This window comes from Leptodactylus fuscus, chromosome 11 (genome assembly GCF_031893055.1).
Source record: "Leptodactylus fuscus isolate aLepFus1 chromosome 11, aLepFus1.hap2, whole genome shotgun sequence".
In the NCBI taxonomy this organism is placed as follows: domain Eukaryota; kingdom Metazoa; phylum Chordata; class Amphibia; order Anura; family Leptodactylidae; genus Leptodactylus; species Leptodactylus fuscus.
Window position 1 is genome coordinate 44,160,644 of NC_134275.1, and position 17,488 is coordinate 44,178,131.

Here is a 17,488-nt window from a genome sequence, read left to right on the forward strand (position 1 = left end):
GACTGGTAACATGTAAAGTAGTAAGAATCCAGAATTGTATGATGAATGCAAGTATTGACATATCGGGAGAAGCAAAGGCCTGGCTATGCCACTAATATCCATAGCATAGAGGATTAACCGCTGATCGGTGGGGTTATAACCACTAAGACCCTCACTGATACTGAGAAGGGGGGTGGGCGAGGTTTACCCCATTGTGAATACAGTGGCAGTGGATGCGGATGAAGCCCAGTCATTCATTTCACTACAGCTATCTCAGGCACTCCTATTGAATTGAATGAACCAACTCAGTAGTTGGACCTCCACCGATCAGCAATTTATCTTCTATACTAGAGGAAAAACACCTTTTGTGGCATTAACCCCTTTTAAGTGTGGTGACTTTTCCCAGAATTATAGTTTTATATACCTAGTTATGTCCTGTTCCTATAAAAATGTATCTTCTGTTTAACCTCTGCCATATTTAAAGGGATTGTACCATTAAAACCTTTTTTTTTCTGTGGCTAAGACGTCGGAATAGCCTTTAGAAAGGCTATTCATTTCTTACCTTTAGACGTGGTCTCTGCTGCGCCGTTCCTTAGAAATACTGTTTTTTACCGGTATGCAAATGAGTTCTCTCGCAGCGATGGGGGCGGGCCCCAACGCTCAAACATCGATGGGGACGTCCCCACCGCTGCCAGAGAATTGTCTCCAGTGACGCCTCCACCTTCGTCCGCAGCGTCATCTTCAGCGGCTTTTTCCGACGCAGGCTCGTATCTTCGAGGCCTTGGGCAGAGCAGACAGCACAGGCCACAGGAAAATGGCCGCTTGCACAGTATTGTTAGCGGCCATTTTCCCGTGGCCTGCGCAGTCTGCTCTGCTCAAGGCCCGAGGCCTAGAAGTTACAAGTCTGCGCCGGAAGAAGACGTTGAAGATGACGCTGTGGACGAAGAAGGAGGCAGCGCTGGAGACAATTCTCTGGCAGCGGTGGGGACACCCTCATCGCTGTTTGAGCTCTGGGGCCCGCCCCCATCGCTGCGAGAGAACTCATTTGCATACCGGTAAAAAAAATGGTATTTCTAAGGAACGGCGAAGCGGAGACCACGTCTAAAGGTAAGAGATGAATAGCCTTTCTAAAGGCTATTCCGACATCTTATCCACAAAAAAAAGGTTTTAGTGGTAGAATCCCTTTAAGTGAATGGGGATGAACTGCAATACCAGACGTAGCCACTAGATAAGTCATGCTGTTTCTGGTATCCTTTAATCAATGTTTTATGAAACGGTATTGCAAAACTTATGTGGGAGATTTTTAGGTGTTTGGGTGCAGTGTAGAGTTCCTCCTCCCCTCACTGAGGCCATTCTGCCTATACATTCTGCACTCAGTAGGCTCCTGTCTACATTTATTTTGCACTGATACATGAAGTCTTCCATTCACTAGTACTTGTTATGATTACAATACAAAACATATACCAACATATAAAACCAGCAGCAAATGTGTTATCCTTTTCCAATTGCCGAGGTACCAGGAAGTAAAACCAGTAGAGACTCAGGCTCAGTAGTGATGGTCGATACGGGTGAGTAGCAATGAGCAGGTTTTACGCAATATTTTTTTGTTTTTTTTGTTTGGGTTATTAAGGCGTGACATTCTTCTTTGAAATATCTGAGCTCCAAATTCATCTACTATGAACATTTTTGTGTGCATCTCAATCTGCCTTAACACTAGGGGGAGCTTTATTGTGTACAGGGTTACTAGTGAGTTTAAAGGGCTTGTCCTAAAATGACCAGTTATCACACAAATATGAGCCAGATCTCAAGGATTGCATTAGGACCACCACCGATGGTGAGATCAGTCGCCTTCATTTGAGTGGAGTAATAAGTCATGTACGTGCACTGTGTGAGGTTTACCATGGTGGTCAATGTCGGGATACTGCCGAAAGCAATAGATAGGATTAGTGTTCATTTTGATTGGCTGTCGATGGACGTCTAGTCCTAAACTGTCATTTACTATATTGATCTATAATGTGTCCTATTTCAATTCAAAATGGCCGATCATCTACCAGCAGTGTCGTGTGAGTAATGACAGCCCATGCTTTGTATAATGGATGGTCATTTCTACCTTTTAATTCCATTGCAGACTTTTGTAGCTGATTTTTGTGAGCGCCTGCAGGCCCCAGCCTAGATCTCCCATGACTATAAGGTATGAAGGATAGTGATCGTAGTACGGGTGGCGGGAAGGTGGACTATATAGAATGTATAGGACGTTATATGGCGACGTGCCGCTATGGTATATACTCCATGCTTACTAAAGTGTCTCCGTGCTGAAAATGTGTAAATGAAGAAGACGCTGCCCATAGAATCCAGGTCAGTGATGTGATGTGGATTTGGTAGTTTGTCAGATAAGGTTTATTGGAAGGGGCAATCTATCCCCCTGTATACACTACATTCATTTATGAGAACTGTTATTGTTGGCCATAGCAGCCAGGTCAGTGTCTGTATGGATTTAGCGGTTTGTTGGATGAACAAAGTTTATTGAAATGAGCGAAACACAGCACAGAACTATGCGGTATATCTTTGGTTGAAGAAAGAGCCGTGAGCCAATGAGAACGCCAGAAAAACCGCACCGATGGGCTAATAAATACCCTCCGTAGGTTTCTTTTGTGAGAAGTATCTTTGTTGCCCCTAGCAACCAGGTCAGGGTTAATATGGATTTAGCAGTTTGTTGAATAAAGTTTATTGAAGGCTGCTCTCTTATACTCCTATATGATCTGTGATATTTGAGAACTGTCTTTGTTGCCCATAGCAACCAATCACGATGCAGCTTTCAGATTACCAGAACTGTTTGTGAAGTGAAAGCTGCACTGTGATTGGTTTATATGGACAACAAAGACAGTTTTCAGATATTTGATATTATGGACTGTATATAGGAGTATAGTGAGAGGATTTCAATAAACTTTATTCAACAAATTACTAAATCCATGATAACACTGATCTGGTTGCTCTGGATGGTCTTTGGTAACTAAGACCTGCATACATAAAAACAAAATCCCTGGATCTGCTTGTCTCAATAAACTTTATTGACAAGAAAGCACACAAATCCTTAACAAGCATCACCTAGAAGTTATTTTCTTCATAATACCGCCTTCTTCACGAGAATTTTTGTAAGCCTCGCCACATGTCTAACCACACACCTCATTACATATAGTGTAAAGATCTCACTTGTGGCCGGAGCTCCGAGAAAATGGCCACATCTTCACTGAGTCATAGGTGTTACACAGTGGTTACGGGGCTCGAACCATGTGACTTTCGAGAAGACTCTGTGATGGTGGGCGGTGGAGGGGGATTACTAGAAACCCTGCACTATCAGGAGCTCATTCTGGTAATGACAGGCCAAAAGTACAGCCTTGACATGACCTCGGGTAATGGAAGTGACATCAGGTTCTGGATTATTGGGCTGATATTTGATATGACCAGTAAGATGTGAACATGACGCTATGACTGATATCCTCCCTCCTGTGTGGTGGTGCTCAAGGCGAAGAGCTGCCATTTTGAAAGGGGTGTTGGGGGTAACCATGTTAGACAATACTTGTCATGATGTCCAGACTCCAGCTGTGGTCAGGAAATATAGTGAGTTGTATAGAGCTGGTGACATCACCCACCAGATGCCAACGCATTATGTTTAAGAGTGACGCCAAGGAAAATATGCATGGAGGCTGGGGGAACCTTCATTCATTCTTGTATAGCTTGTAAAACTTTGAACTCTTCGCCCCAGGGATGTAAATCTGCGTATGATGGGGCGGCTCATAGATACATATTTACACGGCTGCCATCTTTCAGTTTATTTAAGCTGTCTTTGTTTATTCTAGGGCTGTGTACACGGAGTCCAACTCTAGTTTGACGCATGAACTTCACATAACACACTGACATTTCACGTTACAGATTGCCATACTATCAGCCTAGTATATTAGCTGTGGATAGGGACTAAAGATCCTGGTGTCTGCCCCATAAGGGCAAGTTCACATGCTGCAGATTTCTTGTAAACATTTTGTGCATCAGTTCCATACATGTGGATGGAGTTGTTTCTTCTTTCCATGTGCAATTCTGCGGAACCCTTTCAAAATGGATAGCGGATGATATTCTGGCAGCACGAACTGCTGCTTGTGAACTTATCCCAATGATGCACATGAGTATCATTTTGGTCAGAGCGTTATCAATTCTTTTCTATGGCCCCATATATATGACCATGCCTTGTATGGCATGGGCGGTGGGTCCTGTCCATTTTGCAGGCTGGGCTCATTCATTGAAGTGTTTGGATCTAAGACTTGATTGATTAAAGGGGCTCTATCTTTAGATTTTCGCCATTTAAGATAATCGTATGCCTGAATAGCCTTTAAAAAGGCTATTCAGGTGCTGCTAAACGTTTTAGAAAAAACACCCCTGTTTTAATAACATACCGGTAAAACAAATATGCTAATTAGCCCCTCCATGCACCCCCCAGCGTCATACCTTGCCCACGCCCCCATCTGTTGCTTGTGCTCGAATTTAGTCCTCCTCCTCCTCCCTGCGAGTAACCGCCTCCAGCGTCTGTATTCTCGGCGGTAGTGAATCGAAATCTCGGGCATGCGCAGTAAGCATGCCCGAGCGCCATTTTCTTGTGGAACTGTCAGTTCTCCGCAAAACGGGGGGGTCTTTTCTTAAACGGTTAGCAGCACCTGAATAGCCTTTTTAAAGGCTATCCTTAGGCATATGATTATCTCAAATGGAGAAAATCTAATGATAGAGCCCCTTTAAGCTGACGGTAAACTTCTCCGTATTTGAAGGTGTTCCATATCTTCAGATCTGGGAACATTTCCTAGAAGTATCTTCACAGTTAGTTCCACGCTATGTGCTGCACCACTATTGACAGATGGGAATGTACCCTGCGGGCATCTCATCTGCATCTCTTATCCTTAAATTTTGGCTGGCACTGCTTGTCTTTACAAGAACATTTTCAGACTACTTCTTTAAAGGGAACCAATTGGGAGATGTTTGGAACACAAAACCACCATGTATAGACAAGGCTCACGAAGAGGAGTCTGAAGTCCGAATCGGACGCCTCTTTGGTCTTCCTAGCTCATATGTACTTCTTCAAGGAAGCCAGGGCAGTATACTTTGACTTCATTGTATAGGCACATTGAGCACATGCGCAGTGAAGCCAAGATCTACTGGCCTGGCATAAATGGAGAGATGTGCATGTGTCTGGAGAGCAGCTCCCAGGAGGAGTACTAGAGTGGTATCATAAACTACCCCAGAGTGGACAGGTTTACCACAAGCATATTTGTGACACTGGACCACCAATCCATAAGGACTTGGCTGATGGCTGGTGTGTTAGTGTCCAAAACCTGACAGTTTCCCTTCTGCTAAGTTTCAGCTGGGATAAATACATTGTGTGTGTGTGTGTGTGTATATATATATATATATATATATATATATATATATATATATATATATATATATATATATATATATATTTTTCTCTGTAATGTGGAAGTGGTCAGTTTCCTTCCACACAATTTCCAGTATGCGTAGACTGATGTAGACAATTATAGAATATGCTGTGTATTGAGAATCTGGACCTAAAAAGCTTAGGCTGTCAGGACTTATGTCAAAGAGCTGCATATACAAAACCTTCTACATCCATAACTTGGAGAAATGGGCAGGTCGCTGGGTGTTCCAGATTTCCAACACATCTCCTGAAAAATCAGACAACTTGGAGTTACAGAAATGCTTTCCCGGCAGCCGTCTGACTCTGAGCTCTTGGGTGTGTCATGGTTTTACCTCCTTGTATTTCCTCGGAAATGAAGGAAAACCTTGATGAGACTTTCTAAAGAAACTCGTCCTACTCCTCTCACTTCCAGAGAATCCAGCAGTGGAGGCTGTAAACAAGGAGGAATTTGTCCTCCATTTCTTAAAGGCCTTTTCACACTAACAATTTTCTGTCACTGTGAAAAAAATGGATGTCACTGGTCATCTGTGCATGTTCCATCCACTAAAGACTGTCACACGACTACAATAACATCAATTCATTTCGTTGTTTTCTTGTTTTGTTTTGTTTTTGTTTTGTTTGGTTTTTTCACATCATGGATTATATTTTTGTCATGTTTTCAGAAATCCTGCAATGGATTCAAGTTTACAAAGGGATCCATGAAAACTGGTGCCCCATGATTGCACTAGGCCGAGAAAAATGTGCATTTTTTTAACTGTTTTACATCACTGTTTTCTGAATAGAGCTTAAAGATGACGGAATCTGTTTTTTGGTTTTTTTGCAGAATCAATTACACTAGGTTGTATACAGTCTGTGTGTATTTGTAGCCCCCCTGCCCCAGCACCCAAATAACTCCTCAACCAGTCAAGTCTTGTCTGACCACAAAATCAAAGTCCATCCTCAAATATATATATATATATATATATATATATATATACAGTCCTATGAAAAAGTTTGGGCACCCCTATTAATCTTAATCATTTTTAGTTCTAAATATTTTGGTATTTGCAGCAGCCATTTCAGTTTGATATATCTAATAACTGATGGACACAGTAATATTTCAGGATTGAAATGAGGTTTATTGTACTAACAGAAAATGTGTGATATGCATTAAACCAAAATTTGACCGGTGCAAAAATATGGGCACCTCAACAGAAAAGTGACATTAATATTTAGTACATCCTCCTTTTGCAAAGATAACAGCCTCTAGTCGCTTCCTGTAGCTTTTAATCAGTTCCTGGATCCTGGATGAAGGTATTTTGGACCATTTCTTTCTACAAAACAGTTCAAGTTCAGTTAAGTTTGATGGTCACCGAGCATGGACAGCCCGCTCTCAAATGATCTGAAAACAAAGATTGTTCAACATAGTTGTTCAGGGGAAGGATACAAAACGTTGTCTCAGAGATTTAACCTGTCAGTTTCCACTGTGAGGAACATATTAAGGAAATGGAAGACTACAGGGACAGTTCTTGTTAAGCCCAGAAGTGGCAGGCCAAGAAAAATATCAGAAAGGCAGAGAAGAAGAATGGTGAGAACAGTCAAGGACAATCCACAGACCACCTCCAAAGAGCTGCAGCATCATCTTGCTGCAGATGGTGTCACTGTGCATCGGTAACAATACAGCGCACTTTGCACAAGGAGAAGCTGTCAGGGAGAGTGAGAAAGAAGCCGTTTCTGCAAGCACACCACAAACAGAGTTGCCTGAGGTATGCAAAAGCACATTTGGAGAAGCCAACTTCATTTTGGAAACAAAGATTGAGTTGTTTGGTCATACAAAAAGGCGTTATGCATGGCGTCCAAAAAGAAACAGCATTCCAAGAAAAACACTTGCTACCCACTGTAAAATTTGGTGGAGGTTCCATCATGCTTTGGGGCTGTGTAGCCAATGCCGGCACCGGGAATCTTGGTAAAGTTGAGGGTCGCATGGATTCCACTCAGTATCAGCAGATTCTTGAGAATAATGTTCAAGAATCAGTGATGAAGTTGAAGTTACGCCGGGATGGATATTTCAGCAAGACAATGATCCAAAACACTGCTCCAAATCAACTCAGGCATTCATGCAGAGGAACAATGACAATGTTCTGGAATGGCCATCCCAGTCCACAGACCTGAATATCATTGAACATCTGTGGGATGATTTGAAGCGGGCTGTCCATGCTCGGCGACCATCAAACTGAACTGAACTTGAATTGTTTGTCCAAAATACCTTTATCCAGGATCCAGGAACTGATTAAAAGCTACAGGAAGCGACTAGAGGCTGTTATCTTTGCAAAAGGAGGATCTACTAAATATTAATGTCACTTTTCTGTTGAGGTGCCCATACTTTTGCACCAGTCAAATTTTGGTTTAATGCATATTGCACATTTTCTGTTAGTACAATAAACCTCATTTCAATCCTGAAATATTACTGTGTCCATCAGTTATTAGATATATCAAACTGAAATGGCTGCTGCAAACACCAAAATATTTAGAACTAAAAATGATTAAGATTAATAGGGGTGCCCAAACTTTTTCATAGGACTGTATATATATATATATATATATATATATATATATATAATATATTTATTTATTTCAAATTATGAAAGTCCAACAGTTTTTGTTTTTTGTTCTGATGTTTTTATGATCCAAAGCTTCAGATTCCCTGTCTAGTAATAAAGTTAACAAATCTCTGTCTCTGCCAGCACCACTAGAGGGAGCTCAATAATAAAACTTTATACACAAGTGCCAGAATATTCACCGTTTATCTATGACTATGTAAAGTAGGAGTTCACTGCTTGCGGACCCCGGGTCGTTCTGTGCTGTCCCCTTACTAACCAGAGGCAGAGATGACAGTCTCTATACCTATAGCTCAGGAAGACATGGCTACTCTCTCTGCATTTGTCATGGCTATCTATGCAGGTCTTGGGAGGTCATCCATGGTGGAGAGAAGTGGGGCAGTTAGGAGTGGTGGACAGTTATGGGGGCACTATGTGACTGGTACTATAGGTATGCATTATGTGGCTGGCACTGGTATAGATGAATAAGCTGTAGAGATGGGCGAGTACTACGGCAGTTTTGAATAGCTCGCATCCATTCATTCCTATGGGTGCGGGCTATTCGAAACTGCCGTTTTGAATAGTACTCGCTCATCTCTAATAAGCTGCTCTCTCCATAATGAAATGCTGACGGTTTCCATGTTCCTGGGGTAGACAGGAATTCGTTATAACTATGGCCCTGCTTGCCAGCACTCCTAGAAACATCTGAAAGGCTCCTGGAAGAGCTGTCAAATCTCCTGGGTGCTAAAATGTTTTCTGCATGTGGCGCCACGATGCTACTTCATTGGACATGGTGTCCTGGCACATATTAATGGGCACCAGACCTACCAAGCACAATATATATACTAGCTTGTAAATATCAGAATATTCCCTTTCCTTTGTCCGTACATTGCAGAATTTGCAGTGAAAAGACGACATTTTTGACTGTATGCAGCGACATGTTTGTATTAACCCCTTCATATCAACGGATACCTTCACAAGGGGTAATGAGAGTTCTCTGTGGGGCCCTAACCACTATGGGGCTCTAATATTTTGTTTGGTTGTTCTCAGGGGCCATCATGATGACAGTTGTTAGGTCTTCCGTGACACCTGCTTCATTCAACTGACTCAAACAATGACTTTCAGATGGTGTCAGCCCATGATGGCGCCGGTGACACGGTCTCAAAGCTTCTAGACTCCCTTGTTATTGATTTCTGCTGTTTCTTCCCCCGTGAAATTTCAATAGATCGTTTTCTGTTCTTGATGCTTCAGATCTGTAAAAAAAAAAAAAAAAAAAAAAAAAAAGTCAGGTTCTTATCAGATGGAAATATCTTTTATTATTTTTAGTCTTCATCAGAATGCAGGAAATGTGTTATCAGCAAACTGACATCGCTGCAGCCTGTTATGTATATTTAGCTATATATCCGTGCATGCGCTGTATACCATGGGTGTCCTATAATCCGGAATCTGCAGAATGTCTGATAATCCAGCATGAGTATCCATTCTAAGGTGATCAGAGTTTGTATCAGCATGTAAAGGGTTTCCAGGATTAGAAAACCATGGCTAATTTCTTCCTAAAACAGCACCACACCTGTCTACAGGTCATATATGGTATTGCAGCTCAGTCGCATTCAGTTCAATGGAGCTGATCTGTAATGCCATCTCAATGTAGCTGAGGGGGGGGGCCTAGGGGCTCAAGTGTCACATCCTTTACTCCCGATAGTATCACCCCTGCTTCTCAGCAGTGTTCTTGAGACTTGGATTATATTCACATGTGTAGTTTTGATCAGGTAGTTTGATGCAGTTTTGGCCAAAACCAGTGGATAAAATTTTTGCAAAAGATGCAGATACTAAAAGGCCGTCACATCATTTTGGATGAATGTAAATGTGACCCTACTAAGGACAACTTTGGGTGAAATGCCATTCGCATGTAGTTGACTAGACGACACCTCGTGAGAAGGAGAGTGCAGTATGAAATGAAAATATGTTAAATTCTCCCCCCACCAAATGCTTAATATGTTAGAAAGCTTCTTATTATTCAATATGTGGGAGCTGTGGGTGATTGACATATACTCTATAAAAGCCCTCGAACCACAAACTATAGTGTACGTGACTAAAAAGGTAAAGTGCATGTGTGACGCTTCTTCTATTATATAGCATTTATTATTGTATGTATTATATAGAGTTCACTCTGTTTAATATATAGACTTATTTTTTTATTTTTTTTCTATTGTATTAGTGTATGTATGTATATGTGTGTATGTGTGCGTATATATATATATATATATATATATATATATATATATATTTGATCTTAATTTTTCTGTTTTATCTAGTATCTGTAAATAATTGTTTATTATATAGAATTTGTTTTATTGTTGTATTATATTCACTATATTTGTTTTTATTTATTATATATGAGGTATTTATTCTTTCGCCCACTCCCCGTGTATGTGTATCCAGTTTATAATCTATAGGTGACTTGTGTGCAGAGTATAGGTGACACATCTGTGTATATCTGGCACACATGGCGCGCTCGCTCTCTGACATTCGCGGTTTACAATTCCTAGTAAACAGACTTTATTTTGATACTTAGACTCTCCCGCTCGCTTTACTCGCTCGCCATTGGTTCTTTCATTCATTGTATTTGAATAATATCCCAGCCCTGAGCTCTGATTGGCTGCTCCCTCAGCAGGCTACGCCCCTCCACAGCAAATACTTGGCTGCTCAACTGACATGGTCTTCATTCACTTGTTACAGTGTGTAAGAGCAGGTGACTGCGCCGAGCTGAGGCAGTGCGGTGTAGTGGTAGGACTCTGCTTAACCCTCTGCCTTCGCCATCGCTTTTTGACGCCTTTGTTCTGGAGATGATAACCCCCCTCATCGACGCTGTGACCGCCAAGTCAGGTAAGAACATATTCCACCCCTATAACTCCCCTCCTGATTGAAACTATAACCCTCCGCATCCTCTGAAAGACAAATACTCATAAGACATTCTGGGATTTATAGTTTGACATGCTGAGCTTTGTAGTTCTACATCAGTTCGATGAGCTTCCAAGTTTCTTATGGGTATAAGTTGGTGCATTATGATGGATATATTTGTATAGTGCCATCATGAGTCAGACAATGTATACAGAATCTGTCACATCTGCTGTATTCACGTTGCTGCAGTTTCTCTGCGCTGCTGTGAACAGTATCAGTCACTTGGGTGTTGGTGCGTGGGAGTGAGTGTACATGTTGTAGGGATCTAGTCACACACGTGTGCCGACTTGCCACTCCAGGTAAATCTGGGTAGTGTCGGTGAGAAAGAAAACATTTACGTGATGTGTGTTGAAATGGATCTTCATGTCAGGAGTATGCAACCCTGCTGGGAGTTGTAGTTCCCCAGCTCATGGGGAGAATTATATGGCAGCATGAAGTACAAAGCTGATGGATGTACATGGTTGTAGGAGGACCTTTATGTAAACAAACACCCTTCCCCGCACCCCATTTTCCCCAGTGTTGGAGTATCTCTTTAAATGTATATGATGTTTCCTTTACAGGGAAGGACAGGGCATGTTTTGAGAAGTTGTATCAGCTGGGAGCGGAGCTGGGACATGGCGGATTTGGAACGGTGTACAGGGCATGGCGACTGGCAGACCACATGCAGGTGAGTGCTATAAGACTCCCCCTTTTAGGATCTACACCCGTCACTTACTGAAGGGAGAAACTGACTGATCTTTTGCTCCCCCAGGTGGCCGTGAAGTATATCAAGAAGACTCGAGTCACGGACTGGGCTCAGCTGGTGAGTGTTGCACTATCTGCAATGATTTATTTCTCCATTTACAGGAAAATTCCTTTAATCCGGCGCCAGTGGGGCTACTTAGGTTGCCGGATTATCAGTTGGTTGTGATTATTAGGCAATGTGCTCCTTGTTGCCCCCTGCTGAGTAAAGCATTTATATAACATTGCTTAATTTTAATTCCTTTAAACCACTGACGTTTTTTTTTTTTTTTTTTTTTGTTTTTTAACTTCTACACCAGAGCTACTATTATACTGCCCCCTAGGGGTCACTTTCACATTTGACAAAAAAAATCCCAAAAACTAATTTTGTCTTTCTTGCCTTTAGGGTAATTTTCCCCGTGTGCCCATGGAAGTCTATCTCATGCTGAAGGTGAAAGGTCACCATGGCATCGTAGAACTCCTGGACTGGTTTGAGACGTCTGATAGCTTCCTGCTGGTGATGGAGATGCCAGAACACTGCCGGGACCTGTTTGATGTCATCACTGAGCAAGGGCCCCTGGAAGAAGACGTGGCCCGCAGCCTATTCCGTCAGGTGGTGGACGCTGTCTTGCACTGTCACGCCCAAGGGGTCACTCACAGAGACATCAAAGATGAAAATCTCTTACTCAACACCCAGACAGGAAAAGTCAAACTCATTGACTTTGGCTCGGGTGCTCTGCTCCACGACTCCACCTATAGTAACTTTGACGGTGAGTAACCCATACAAACAGGCAGCCATTATCTCCAAATCATAAAATTGTGAGGCAGAGGGCTCGGAGTACCTCATTTCCTTCATTGGTGCTCTTACCAAATGCCACCTATATAAAAATGTGAACAGAGACCTGCTCATTGTATAGTAAATTTACCCTTGTATGTTCTGCCATGCAGGAACAAGAGTCTACAGCCCCCCAGAATGGATTGCATTTCGGAGGTACAAGGCGGTGCCGGCTGCTGTGTGGTCTCTGGGTATCCTGCTCTATGACATGGTGTGTGGGGACATTCCATTCGAAAGAGACCAAGAAATCCTGCAAGCTCAAATCGTCTTCAGAACCAATGTTTCTTCAGGTAAGAGATAAGACCATTACATATGATGTCACGCAGCCACCGTACGCTTCTTCCTGCTTCTGTATGGGAAGGGACTCTGGGGGAAAAATAAATAAATCGTCGTACTGGCCCACCAGAGTACCAGGGCATCCTCTGGTGGGTCAGACTTTTAACACACCAGCAGACCCCACATTTGAAGGGTACTTTGGTCTGTTTTCTAGGAGTTTTTGGAGGGTGGGCCCAAGTCTGACACTGAAGGTGTTTATGCCTCCTTCCCCTCCTTGCTCTCTCTACACCCCTGCTTATGGCTTGCAATGCAATACTGACGTACCCCAATATGTATATGTGAGCTTGGTCCCCCAGCACTGCTCTGCTTCCTCCGCTGCCTCCCTGCTTGCCACACTAAGCTTGCTCCTTGTGCCTGTTTACTGTAATACCTCCTATCTTATATATCTTTACATCTTCATATCTGCCTTTCTAGAATGTGAAAAATTAATCCACTGGTGCTTATCCACGGGCCCCTTGGAGCGACCCTCTCTCGAACAGATCCTTCAACATCCCTGGATGAAAGAGGAGCGCACGTAATACTATAAACCTAATCCAAAAGACTCTTGGGGAAACACCCTAAAAGCCAGCCTGCCATACACAGTTGTGGCCACTAGAGGGCGTGTATGCTGGTCCAAGGTCAAGCACTAAATGGCTACCGCCCCCCCCCCCCCCTCATGTCCGGGACGGCAGATGCAGGATTTATGGAGGCAGTTTGTGGGTCCTGGGAGAGGAAGCTCGGCAGTGAAGGACAATAAAGTTAATTGGGCAAACTAGAGTGACATTTACAGAGTGTCCTGTGTGCGCTGCCAGTGCCATGCTGCCGGTCACACCCTGCCGTGACTCATAGCTTGTGCAAACAGCAAGTTTATTGGAGTACCTGGTTTTACAGGACGTTCTACCTGGGACGGATTAGTAATGAAAACTATGGGGGATATTCTGTAAAAGACGCCACAAAGAAGCAACCGGGTTACATAGACACAAGCAATGGCGCTCGCCAGTCACAGCCTAACAACGTCTGGGCGTATATACTTATTGTTATAGTCAGACCCATTATCGGTCTGTAAAGCTCATTCCTTGAAATGTGATTCAGACCGCAAATTGGCGCAATTCTTGTAAATGATGTTCCAATTGGTGAGAATGACAATGCCGGTACGGGCGCTTTTACACAATATTCCCAGAAATAAATGATATAAATTAATAGAAATAAAAGGCGTGTTGACGGCTCTTTACTAGGGCAGACACAAAATGGAGGCATTGCCCATAGCAGCCAATCAGAATGCTTGTTTCATTTGTACAGCTAGCGCTGGAAAATGAGATCTGAAATCTGATTGGTTGTTATGGTTCTTGTGTGTAAACTGGTGCTGATAGCTGAAGAAGATGCCTATAGCAACCAATCAGATCTCTGCTTTCACTTTTCAGTCAATGAAAGAGAAATGAGAGCTGGAATCTGATTGGTTTCTGTGGTTCTTATGTACTGGTGCTGTTCAAATTGCCGACAGCAGCCAATCCGATCACTTGTTTCATTTTCCAATCCATGAAGGTGAAATGAGAGGTGGGAGCTGATTGGTTGCTATGAGCCTCCATTTTCTAGTCTGGGTTACTTGGTTTCGCCATTATAACCTGCACACTTTTTGTTGCCCTGTGAGGGGCTGCAGCGTCTTTTGTTGACAGAGTAAATACTTGTGTATTATATGAAGCGTCCAGATCATTTCCACTCATGTTATAGATTTGGGATGTATATTCTGTATATAATGTATTGATGTTATTTAATAAATGGCCGTGAAGCGTTTTTTTTATACATGACATGTTGTGTGAGTTATATCCAATAAGTGTCAATGAATGACCCAGATAAAGACGTCTCTTATTTGTCCTTCTCCACTATCCTCCTATATGGGTGACAATGTGAATGGAGTCCTAGTGTAACCCCGAGGTGGCTGTGACTGCAACTTCTAGTGCCAAATACTCCTGCAATACTCCATCATTCTGGGGCTAGAAGTTGCCGAGCACTCACATTGACTCAGTCTCAGGACAACATTGCAATGGTTGTGCCCAAAGTCGCTGTGCAGCCCTAACCATAAGCCACATTGGGTTTAGGCCCTGTTCACATTTACTCTGACCACCTGACTGACGGTCACCAAAGTGTTACCCATGCTGTCATTAAAGAGGATCTTCCATGTCCTCGGAGCTGTGTGGCATTATATACCGCTAGAAGGCTGAATTCAGCGCACTGTCCACTTTGCCTTTACGCGCCCCGGTGCCAGAGACATCGGTTAGTTTCGGCACTGTCAGCTTTGTAGTGGTATTTAATACCGCCGATCTGCGAGGTCATGGAATGTCCTCCCCAATTCCTGCCCCATATGCGGGTGCTGCGCTTCTCCATTCACTTCTTATATTTAGGGCTAGTTCACACGTAAAAAAACTCCTGGCTTACTTAGGTCCCGAAAAAAACTCTTCCTAATTAGGAAGCAGTTTTTTGACCTTGAGTCGTTTTTTGGAGCATTTTCTGGAGCAGTTTTGGTAAAAACTGCTTCAGAAAACGCCAGGCGGTTTTCCCCTCCTTTAAAGTGAATGGACTGTAAAAAAAAAAAAAAAATGCTAGGCGTTTTCGGTTGCATTCTTTTTGCAGTTTTTCCGTTTCCCATTCACTTCTATTGCTTTCCTCAGGCGGAATCCACCTGAAGGAAGGTTATGTTGCTTCTTTTTTCTGCTAGCAGTCTCCATAGACCACCATTGTATGGAGGCAGATTTAGAGGTGAAATCTGCTGTCACAATCTGTCTCATTGCCCCTGTGTGAACTAGCCCCTTAGAGTCACTTTCTGATATTGATATTTGAATATCCTTATGTCCATCTTCATTTTAGGAATTTCCTTTTTCGATTCTTCCTCTACTGCTTCCTTCTTCATATGTCATTTATTTGTGTTAGTCCTCCACTGTAGTTCTTGCATTCTGTTCATGAACTAGGAGGCTCAGGATGTACATTGTACAGTGCTTTTCTAGGAGTCACCCAAGGATCCAGTCATCAATGTCCTCATTGCCAATGGTTAATGCTACAACTATCCGCTGCAGATATTGGCTTATAAAATGTGATCCAGACACCTGCGGCCCTACAATGTAGATATTGTCCAGATGTCTGACCTGAGGATGTCTAGGGGTACACTACAATCCAATATGACTTTGGGGGTGGAGTGACACATCTGCATGCTGGGCGATTGGTCGCCTCTTTAACCCTATTCGGTATTGGGCACAGGTCTCATAAATTAGAATAGGCCCCGTATATAATGACTACTGGGCGTTGGACAGTTACCTTATCAACCCAGGCCCGATGTCAGATTGGTTGGGACAGTCTGTGTGGACAATCCCTTTAAGCAGGACAGTCAGTGACTCCCACAGAATGAATCCGCTCTGTGACTTAGAGAAGATAAACTAGTTTAACCTCCAGATGCGGGAGGGGCAGGGCGTCCGACAACCCGGAGCAGCCAGGTAAACAGTCATGTACGTCAACGACACAGGTGACAGATGAAGCCAGGAAGTCCGTGTGCGATTACCTCAGGTCTGCTTCCGTGTATTTTCCAGGATGAAACATGAATGGCCATTACACATGAAGCACAACCTATGTCAAAAAAGTAGATAAGCAAAGGCCGGACACGTCTGACAGGGCCGGACCTGATGACTCACAGTGGTGTATTTGGTCCGTGAGATATGAAACTGGATATGGACCGTATTACCTGGACCAGTAGCATGATTGTCCTCAATTGTAAGAGCAATTTCACACAACAGTATCTTTGTGTTGGAATCCAATGAAAAACATTTCTGAGATATCAGCTCGTGGTAAAAATAAGCGTCCCGCCTGATCTGGCCGATTCTGCCCGAACCTCTCATTGAAGTGAATGGGGAAATTCAGAGGTGTAACAGTAAGCTCCGGAACCCCAGGGCAAAATCTGCATTAGGCCCACCAGCGATGATGTATCATGTATAGTGCTAGTCCTTGCAGATTAGGAAGACACCTCTTATGGGGCCCCCTAATGCTCCTGGGCCCGGGTGAGACTGTGCACACTGAACCCACTGAAGTTACACCTGTGGGGGATTCTCAGCAGATTTTGTATGGCAGGTGCAGCCTCAAAATCCACTGTGTGAACTTACCCTAAGAATTCCTCCCTGCAGGACTACTACCTCGTAATGTAATTGTGTTTTTAGTAGAGGACATCAGTCCAGTGGGGAGGCAGATGCCTCTGGTGTTATAGGGTCCAGGTCCTGGCTCCATACACCGAAATATGGCCGACATCCTGTCCTTATCTCATGTACCAAACGCGCACATGTGAAGCCAACCTTAAAGAGAGGTCTAGAAGTGATCATCTCAATGGCCCCAGGAATTTGGGCTTTACATATATTAGGCTGTGTTCACATTTGTGTTGAAGCTTCTCATGGATCGTTCAAAACTGTTGGATGTAATAGCGCAGCAAAAGAAAAGGGAAGTCCAGATGAGACCGAGCCTTGATCAGACTCTTACTAAAAGGGTGTCAGCCAAGAGGAATGCAGTGGTCTGCATACAGGTTCTCAGAACCCTATAGGGGGCGTTATTGTGCACAGAAGCCCCTGTATCTGTATGTGTCATCCGCCTGTTGCT

General features: G+C 43.2%; 1 protein-coding gene across 2 annotated transcripts; it reads left to right on the forward strand.

Moving 5' to 3' along the window:
• The first annotated feature begins 2,154 nt into the window (after positions 1–2,154).
• Positions 2,155–14,638, forward strand: PIM2 (Pim-2 proto-oncogene, serine/threonine kinase). 2 transcript variants are annotated; one of them, XM_075260842.1, is made up of 7 exons: positions 2,155–2,170; positions 10,771–10,917; positions 11,553–11,659; positions 11,744–11,794; positions 12,119–12,482; positions 12,661–12,837; positions 13,298–14,638. In XM_075260842.1, exons 2-7 carry the CDS (start codon positions 10,878–10,880, stop codon positions 13,399–13,401), a joined length of 843 nt encoding a protein of 280 aa, XP_075116943.1. In that variant the 5' UTR covers positions 2,155–2,170; positions 10,771–10,877; the 3' UTR covers positions 13,402–14,638. The 2 variants fall into 2 exon arrangements, with proteins under 2 accessions (XP_075116943.1, XP_075116942.1); XM_075260841.1 differs by lacking the exon at positions 2,155–2,170 and having other exon boundaries at positions 10,704–10,917.
• Positions 14,639–17,488: the final 2,850 nt, after the last annotated feature.